Here is a 10,217-nt window from a genome sequence, read left to right as displayed (position 1 = left end):
AAAACAAAAACTGATAAATTGAGTCTGTGGTGGTAGAAACCAGAAGAATGGTGGCCTGGGGCAGGTGAGAGGAGATGGGTTTAATGGAAGAGGAATTGGCACAATGGTTAGAAATGTACACATCAGTGAAATATTCAAAATATTGACAATATTGCATAATTCTCCATTTGCATGAAAAGGATGGAGGAATCTAAGAGAGCTTATAGCTTGTTTACTTAGGGTGATGCCTAAGACCTGATCCCAGAATGACACTCTCTTATGATAGGAAGGTGTGTGGCTGACGGCACAATTGGGACAGTGTTACAGAGTTCTGCCTCTCTAAGGTACCTCATTGGCTGCATCCAAGAACTCAGAGATGGTCTGTGTGAACTGGAGGGAGCTAGAATGCTAACACCTTTTGTTTGATCAGTGTCTATCTGTTTGGGAAAACCTTGTCTATGATGTTCTTATTGGCTAGGAGGTGCATGGAGCTTGCCTTACCTTAGCATTAAATAGCCACTCTGATTTAGTAGGAGTGGTACATGACCAAACTGCCTTGACTAGTTGACACCAATGTCTTTTCCTTCCTTTATAGAAAGGACTGCTTGGTAGGGGTGGCATTCAGAGAGGCCATGTTGGCAAACCACAGGACTTTACAGTTTTTGCATGTTTAACGTACTGCTATTCCCTACTAATTACAATTTTCATTCCAAAAATCCTGATGTAAGACAGCCTAGCTACAAAGGACCCCAAGACAATCCTCCTCCTTCAGCTGTCAACTTGACTCAGCCCATAGTTAATTCAGGGGATTTCAGTTTGGGGACTGTACCCATCACATTGCTTGTAGGCATGCCTATGGGGCATTTTCTTGACAGCCAATGGATGTGGGATGGCCCAGCCTACTGTGGGTGGTACCATCCCTAGGCAGGTGGTCCTGGCCTGTATAAGAAAGGCAGCTGAATAAGAATGAGCAAGCCAGAAAGCAGTGTTCCTCTGTGGTGGCTGTTTTAAGTCCCTTCCTTGAAAGTTAAGGATGAACTGCCCCTTGTAAGATGAAAAAAATCCTTTTCCTTCCATTTTCTTTTGGTCATGGTTTATCGAAGCAATCAAGTGCAAACTAGAACAGTCATTCTTTTTGTATATATTTCCAGGAAAGTTGAACAAAGAGGAGAGTAGGTTCATTGAGACCAACAAGTCACCCAAGTACATAGGCCCACTGGGCTCAGCTGCTCCACCTAGACCACTCTCAACTAGTTCCAGTTACCTCTTTCTCTCGAGCGAAGTTATCAGAAACAGCACTGATGGACTCATTCATTTTCTTCTTTTTTTCTTCCGACTGTAACTCAAACTTTTTTATTATTCTACATTCTGTGGAGGTGAGAAAGAAGAGACAGGTTTGTGTGTAAAATCTGGGAAAGCAGGCCAAATAGAAACCTAGAATAACTGAAAACAGTACTGGTTCCAGCCCGGCCTGAACCTGAGAACCTTTCAGCCTGGGCTGGGCGCTCTGACCACTGCTGGGGAGATGCCTGGGTGAGGTGCGTCTCCCGTGTGCTGTGACAGTAGCCACGTGGGATCAGTCATCAGCATCTGTTCTTTCTTTGGTGTGTGGTTTAGTTTCTGTCTCCTGTTGGTCTTACTATCTTCTCTGCTGAAGTAATAGCTGTGCTTTCTCTAGCATTTTTTTTTTTAAGATCTTGGTTAGTCAGATTGTTCATAATAAAATTTCACACTTAGCCTTAGGGCAGAGGTAAATTCACCTGTTCTCAGTGTTGGAAGACCTGGCAGTAGAGCCTTGAATAATTTAAATTCAAATTCATGAATTCCTCTTGGAATTTTAGGTTCTATATTTTATAATAGATGCCAATACCCATATTTGTTCCAGATCTTGATGGGCAAACATGTAAGTCTTAGATTCCTTAATTCGTGTGTCTGAAATTCAAAAAAAGAAGAAGAGGAGGATGAGGGAAAAAAAGGCAAGCCTTGCCCTCACTGTCCTCTTTCCTAGCAACCTGAAGCACCTTTCATTCAGAAGTTCATCATCTGGCCTTTAACCCTTGGCAAATCCAAGGCCCCTTCCCTAAGTCAAGGTCAAGATCTATAGCCGGTTTTGTTTGTTTTTTTTAGTCTCTAGTATTGGAAAAGCCAGCAGCTTCTGCATGACTCACTTTGTTGTAGCAGGATCTTTTCCCGCTCCATCTTCTCATCCTTCTCCCATTCAGCCTTTCGTCTCAACCACTTGTCTTCCATTTCCTCATAAATGCTATCCTGTGGAGCACGAATGCACCTGTGAGAAGATCCACAAGGACAGGGGCACTCTTCTGCAGGGAACACTGCTAAGTTACTCACAGGTCGCATGGGGCTTTGCTCTCCCCTGACTTGGGCCTTGCTGAGGGACCCTTCCATGGGTTATACATAAAAAAGCCAATTCCAGCAAAGCTCAGAGGAGAGCTGGGATAAACTGGAAGGTCAAAGGCCCTCTAGGAACAGCATTTACCCTGCTGAATCTTGACTTCTTTGGAAGACAGATCGGCTCTCTGAGTCTGAGAATCAAGTCTGATTCTGCATCTCCCTGTTAGGCAGCCTGCTCTGGGACTTCATCAAGTTTGGGGAATTGTCCACTTTTACTTTCTACTGCTGTGATAAAACAGTCTGATTAGAAGCAGTTTGGGTGGGGAAGGGTTTATTTCGCTTATATTTCCATATTACAACCCATCACTGAGGGAATTGGGCTGGAACTCAGGCAGGAACTGGTGCCAGGGGAGTCCTGGCTACTGGTTGGCTCCTGTGGCTTGCTTGGCCTGTTTTTGTATCTCTCTGCCCAGAGGCGGCCCCACCTGTGGTGGGCTGGGCCATTCCACATCAATTATTAATCCAGAAAATGCCCCACTGACTTGTCCACAGGCAATGAAGGCAAGTTCTCAAACGAAACTCCCTCTCCCCAGATGACTCCATTTTGTGTCAAGTTGACAACAAACCCAACCAGTACAGGGATGAAAGGAAATGGCTTCAGGTCTCAGCTTGGAGAATGTGGAATGAGATAAACATTTTTGGATGGCAATTTGATCAAATCTGTGAAAGGCCTTAAATATGTCCACTGCTTTGACCAGCACTCTGAAGTTTGAAGTTCTGTGTTCTGACACCGCGAGTGACTGTAATAGCACGTGGTCAGTGGGAAAGGGACAGTGATATTCTAAAGCCAAAGAGGCAGTCAAAACAGGGAAAGATCTAAAGTGCCCAAGAGAAAAGAGGATACAACAGTGTAGATTCGCTCAGTGAATGGTTCAGCAAAGTACTGTAGTTTTCATGGTGCCTCTGGTGAGTGACAATTCTATCTTTTCCATGTTATTGTTGGTGGTTAACTCCACTTTCAAAAAAAAAAAATCTTTTATGTGTGTAAGTGTTTTTGTTGGTGTTTATGTCTGTGTACTGTGTGTGAGCCTGGTGCCTGAGGAGGCCAGAAGAGGGTGTTCAGTCTGCTGGCACTGTAGTTACACGGGTTTTGAGCCATCATTTGGGTGCTGGGAACTGAACCTGGGGCCTCTGGAAGAGCAGCCAGTTCTCTTAACTGTCAAGCCCTCTCTCCAGCCCCTGCCCTCCTCCCAGTCTTCATTTTTAGAAGACAGTGAACAGCTGTTACACCCTCTTCTCAACAGGCCTCTTCAGAGTTGAATGGCTGGTTTGGCAAACATGGAAGCCTCTGGGCTCATCCCTCCTGGGCACAGCATTGACACTGTGGGTGGAAATATTAGAATCTCTCCAGGTCTACAGTCATCCTCAAGTTCTCAGCCAGAAAGGAGCCTCACCTCTCTTCCTCTCAGAGCCTACCATACAGCTTGGAATCTCACCTGAAACACGTGGAACATACTCTTCAGATACTTATATTCCTTGCCCATCTTATCTGGAGGAAAAGAAAACAAGGATGTCATTATTCCTTCGGTAGGCACACTTTCCAAAACTCACATGAACTCCTCAGCACCACACCCAAGCTCTCCCTGAGGTGATGAAGCCATCTTGGGATTCCCAAGTCGCTCTGGAAGTTTATCAAAAAGCTTATCAGTTATTGGGTCCCACCTGAACCGATGGAGGAAGAGCTTCCGGGAGAGAGGCCAGGTACTTTCTAAACGTGCTTCTCCAAGATCTCAGAGCTCCCACGCTCTGTGCAGCTGTTTTAGTAAGACAACCTCCCCCCACCCCCAAGGGTCATCTGTATCTATGGCAAGGAGGAACAGAACCTCCCACAATGCATCTGCTTCTCCTTTTTCCCTCCTTTACAGTGGTTATGAAAACCACACATTCTCTTCAGGAAACTAGAAAACAAGTAAAGTGTAAATAAGACACTAACTTCAAACAGAGGACGAAGGTTGTAGAGTGTCTTGTTCTCTCTGTGGACATTAGTCTATAAACCCCAAATCTGAAGGGTGCACACTCTGCTTTCCCCAAGTGAGATTCGGTCAGTACAGCCCTATGCACTACTGAGCCTTGCAATCACAGTAGCCCAGTGAGCATTCAAGAAATCACTGCCATTTTCCATGCAAGAAAACCTGAAGGCATCATAGTAATATTATAGTTTTAGAACTTTAAAATGCACTTAAAAAAAATTCACGTTCTTGCTTCAGTGATGAAGCAGTTTCGTTCTCCGTCATTCTCATACCCTAAGCCTCAGAAGGGAAATGTTGGACATCTGGCTGTGCCAAACCATGGCCATAGGGACGCCAGGGTACAGGCTGCCCACCTTTCCCCCAGCATCCCCCCAGGGTCTGACAGTACCTAGTTTCTCTTCGGCTGAGACCTTTTCTGCCTTCAGGGCCTCCTTGTAGTTGTTCTCTAACCTCTCGAGCTCCTCTCTGTGAGTCTCTTTGAGTTCCCTGTGGGGCAATCCAAGAAAAGAAGTTCAGAGTGAACAAGCTGGCTCAGCAGATAAAGGTGCTTGCCATGAAAGCCTAACAACCTGAATCTGATCCCTGGAATCTATAGTGGAGGAAAGAATTGACTTCCAAAAGCTGTCTTCTACGGTCCACAGAAACACAGTGAGGCCAAGCACATGGAGGGGAGGGGGAGTGTGGTGCACACACACACACGTATGCACATGCATATTCATATATACATACATATACGCACTCATGTGCTCACATACACATGTTCACATATACACATATACTCACATATACACACTCATGCTCATATATACACACACATGTTCACATACACATACACATGCTCACCTACACACACATGCTCAAATACACACACACATACTCACATATACACACTCACATGCTCACATATACACACACATGTTCACATACACTCATACATACACATACTCACACACGTATACTCACTCATATACACATATACATACCCACTTTCTCACACACATTTAAACACACATGCAGATACACATTTGTACACACACATACATATACTTATGCACATATGCACACACACTCTCATGCACACTCACACACACACACACACACACACACACACACACACAGTGTAGAGTTGAGCTGTTGAGCTGTTGCACTGACCTGCCCTCTCCCTTCACCTCCTTACCAAGATGGGACCCTCACGTCCTGGAGTATTCTTATGGTTTCTATTCCCAGTGAGGTGTTTCCTACAGTCCCTGCTTTAAGTAGTGCTCAGGCCAGCACCTCAGACTCCCTTCTTAGTCAACAGTCTTTACTTATAGCTCCATTATAGAAGCACCTAGTATAAGTTTAGAACCCCAGATCTAGCCCCCATTCCAGGATTCATATGCTGATAGTGTTTGAATGCTAAAGTGAGAGCCCAAAGGCTTAAACCAGATGGGAGAAACCGAAACACATGTTACTACAGGAAAAATGCCTGTATGCAAAGACTACATATGTGATGTTATTCCAACATCAAGCAAGGAAAGCCTGTGGAGACAGTTGTTTCTAGGCATTGCCTTGGGAGGGGCCGCAGAGGGACCAGGAACTGCAGCATACATACTAAGAGAGTGAAATCACCGTGTACAGCACTCTCACAGTGAATGCACGTCCACACACACTAATTTTTCACACACACAGAATGTTCTGCACCAGGAGTGACTTCCAAGCAGGTGATGATGATGTGCCAATGCAGGCCCAACAATTGTAACACATAAAACATTTTTCAGAGATGCTGAAAACGAGGGCAGCTATAGGATGGAACACAAGGGATATGTGGGGGCTCTGTACCTTCCTAGTAATTTTGCTGAAAACTTTAAAGTAATATAAAAACAACAAAGCAAGCTGGACGTGGTGGCACACACCTTAATTCCAGCATTTGGGAGGCAGAGACAGGTGGATCTCTGTGAGTTCAAGGACAGCCTGGTCTACAAAGAAAGAAACCCTGTCTGGAAAAACAAAACAAACAAGAAAAATAAATAAATAATGTCTTCATCAATGCCTAAAATGCTGTGGATTATATAGAGGTGCTATCTCTACTAGGATTTGTTTTGTCATAAATGCTCATTTATGGTCCCAACAACACTGGAAGTAACTAGGGCTAGCAGGATCCAGGGAAGCAGGAACACAATGCAAGCAGTGGCACAGTTCCTTCTGATCTGGGCTGGAGCCCTGAGCAGACCTTGGGCCAGATCTCTGTAGCAAGTCCCACAACACCCAGAGGAAGCTCCCCTCCCAGGGGCTCTAACACACTCAGGATCCCAGGGGCTAGGTCACACAAGAATCTCAGGATCTCAGAAGAACCTTGGCTCCCAGTAGCTCTGACACACCTAGAACCTCAGGATCACAAGATTCCAGAATCACAGAGACAGCTGGACTATGAGGAGTTCTTATACAACCAGGATCACAGGGAGGACAGACTCCAGTCAGATATAGTGAGGGCAGGTAGTACTTGAGATAATCAGATGGCATAAGAACATAAGCAACAGAAACCAAGGTTACTTGGCACCATCAGAACCCAATTCTCCCAACTTAGCAAGTCCTGGATACACCATCACACCAGAAAAGCAAGATTCAGATCTAAAATCTCTTCTCATGATGATGATAGAGGACTTTAAGAAGGACATAAATAATTCCCTTAAAGAAATAAAGGAGAACACAGGTAAACAGGTAGAAGCCCTTAAAGAGCAAACACAAAAATCACTTAAAGAATTACAGGAAAACACTGCTAAACAGGTAGAAGTCCTTAAAGAGCAAACACAAAAATCACTTAAAGAATTACAGGAAAACACAATCAAACAGGCAAAGGAAATGAACAAAACCATCCAAGATCTAAAAATGGAAATGGAAACAATAAAGAAAACACAAAGGGAGACAGCCCTGGAGATAGAAAGCATAGGAAAGATATCAGGAGTCCTAGATGCAAGCATCACCAACAGAATACAAGAGATAGAAGAGAGAATCTCAGGTGCAGAAGATACCATATAAAACATTGACACAACAGTCAAAGAAAATGCAAAAGGCAAAAAGCTCCTAACCCAAAGCATCCGGGAAATCCAGGACACAATGAGAAGATGAAACCTAAGGATAATAGCGATAGAAGAGAGCCATCTTAAAGGGCCAGTAAATATCTTCAACAAAATTATAGACGAAAACTTCCCTAACCTAAAGAAAGAGATGCCCATGGACATACAAGAAGCTTACAGAACTACAAATAGATTGAACCAGAAAAAAAATTCCTCCTGTCAAATAATAATCTCTTGCGCGCGCCTGACTCTCCAGCAAGAACGACGCTGCAAGAGGATCCTTCTGCACACATTTATTGGGAGAGCTTGATTGTAGAGGCAGAGAGACCACAAGCCCAGAACTGGTGCTGCTTATATAGGCCTAGGAGAGGTGTGTCTCACACCCAGATTGGTTGTGCTTGGGTTATGCTTTTCACTTCATTTGCATGCTTACATCTGATTGGTTGACTTCTCTCTCATCTGATTGGTTAACTTGTCTCTCATCTGATTGGTTAACTTTGGTTAATTCTCAAAACCTCATCTTGGCAAAAGAACTTTACTGTCTATGTATGTGTGGTGGCCAGCGGAAGCCAGCGCCACCCTGCAACCGCACATGTGGCTTCCCACAATAATCAAAATACCAAATGCACAAAACAAAGAAAGGATATTAAAAGCAGTAAGGGAAAAAGGTCAAGTAACATATAAAGGCAGACTTATTAGAATTACACCAGACTTCTCATCAGGTACTATGAAAGCCAGAAGATTCTGGACAGATGTCATACAGACTCCAAAAGAATACAAATGCCAGCCCAGGCTATTATACCCAGTAAATCTCTCAATTCCCATAGACTGAGAAAACAAGATATCCCATGCCAAAACTAAATTTACACAATATCTTTCCTTAAATCCAGCCCTACAAAGGATAATAGATGGAGAACACCAACACAAAGAGGGAAACTACACCCTAGAAAAAGCAAGAAAGTAATTTTCCTTCAACAAACCCAAAAGAAGATAGCCACAGAAGCATAATTCCACCTCTATCAACAAAAATAACAGGAAGTAACAATCACTTTTCCTTAATATCTCTTAACATCAATGGACTCAACTCCCTAATAAAAAGACATAGACTAACAGACTGGATACATAAACAGGACCCAGCATTTTGCTGCATACAGGAAATGCACCTCAGTAACAAAGACAGACACTACCTCAGAGTAAAACGTAGAAAAAGAATTTTCCAAGCAAATGGTCCCAAGAAACAAGCTGGAGTAGCCATTCTAATATCCAACAAAATTGACTCAATAGACACAGATATATAAATGTTGGGGTCATAGACAGATTCACTTAGCACCTAAAATGAGCAGAATGCATAGACACAAACACCTATCTAGGACTAATTGACTACTCTGGGTCTTCTGTTGTTCCATATCAAATTGCGGATTTTCTTTCTATTTATGTGAAGAATGAGATGGGGATGTTGATTGTGATTTCATTGAATCAGTAAATTGTTTTGGCAGGAAGGTCTTTTTTTCAGTGTTAATTCTACCAAGTTGTATGCTTGGGAGGTCTTCAAATTCTAGTATGTTTATTAATATCTTTTTCACACATTTAAAGTTTTCATTGTAGAGGTTTTTACCTCTTTTGTTATGTATATTCTAAATACTATATTTGATTTGAGAAACTGGGCAGAGGAGCATGTCCATGATCTCGTTCTCAGCAGGCTTGTTACGCATATGTGTTAAGACTGGTAAATTTTGTAAGTTAATTATGCATCACAATACTTTGCTGAAATTATTGATAATTTCTACAATTTTTCTAGTCAAATTTTGGGAATATTGGTTATAAGATAATATAATCTTCAATTGAAAATAATTTGACCTAATATTTTCCCATTTGTCCCCCTTCTCCTGCCTTATTGCTCCAGCTAATGCTTCAATCACACTATGGATGAGCAGTAGGGAGAATGGGCAGGCCTCTCCCATTCCTGATTTTAATGGGGCTTATTAATGGTTTTCATCATTTAGGATGATATTGGCCATGAGTTAGTCATACACAATCTTTATTATGTTGGAATATGCTTCCTACAGTCCTACTTATTCTAGGGCTTTTATTGAGAAGGCTTGTTGAATCTTATCAAAGTCTTTTCCTTTTTTTCTTTTTTTTTTTGCTTCCATTGAGATGATCATATGTTTCTTGTATTTTTTTGTCCATATATTTGGTTTATTACACTTATTTCTTATATGTTTAAAAAGTAAAATAAAATAAAAATAAATGCTCATTTACATTACAAATGCTTGTGGAGTTAAACATGCTGTTCTAGTTTATGAATACAATGTGGAAATAATTAAATCAACATAGTTGTCAACTCAATGATTGCAATTTTTTGTGGTAAGAATGTTTGAAACTCACTTTTTTTTCTTTTTAAAAAAGTTGTTTTGGTTTTGGTTGTTCATCTTGTTTATGAGTGTCTGTGGGGTAAGTGTGCATGAGTATAGTGCAGATGTCAGAAGGTGCTGGAACCCCTGGAGCTGGACAGGTAGTGGTGAGCCACCAGTGCTGGAAACCAAACTCAGGTTTGGTTTCTGCAAGAGCAGTATTAACTCGGGACCACTGAGCCATCTCTCCAGCCTTAAAATGTGCTCTTGTGCAATAAGAAATGAAAAATGCAGTAGTATTATTATCCGAAGGCCTGCAAAGCTTTTAAAAAATATTTCTCGAAGAGTCAGGCCTGGGCCACAGGCCTCATCCGGCCGGATCAGCGCCGGGGTAGCGGGAGCGCAGGGTTGCCTGACACCCGCCAGCTACCCACGACCCCCGCCGC

The 10,217-nt window shown here is 42.7% G+C and overlaps 1 protein-coding gene across 1 annotated transcript in view; it reads right to left on the bottom strand.

Moving 5' to 3' along the window:
- The window catches only part of LOC110288252 (amyotrophic lateral sclerosis 2 chromosomal region candidate gene 12 protein homolog), a gene marked incomplete at its 5' end in the record, with an annotated part of 12,328 nt that extends 7,481 nt beyond the window's left edge, over positions 1–4,847 (bottom strand). Inside the window, 4 exons of the mRNA XM_021154647.1 lie at positions 1,244–1,347; positions 2,148–2,247; positions 3,828–3,880; positions 4,750–4,847. Coding sequence (XP_021010306.1) covers positions 1,244–1,347; positions 2,148–2,247; positions 3,828–3,880; positions 4,750–4,847 — 355 coding nt within the window. The remainder of the gene's footprint in view (positions 1–1,243; positions 1,348–2,147; positions 2,248–3,827; positions 3,881–4,749) is intronic.
- Between the last annotated feature and the right edge of the window lie 5,370 nt (positions 4,848–10,217).

This window comes from Mus caroli, unplaced genomic scaffold, assembly GCF_900094665.2.
Source record: "Mus caroli unplaced genomic scaffold, CAROLI_EIJ_v1.1 scaffold_15347_1, whole genome shotgun sequence".
In the NCBI taxonomy this organism is placed as follows: domain Eukaryota; kingdom Metazoa; phylum Chordata; class Mammalia; order Rodentia; family Muridae; genus Mus; species Mus caroli.
This window is presented reverse-complemented; position numbering and strand designations above follow the sequence as displayed.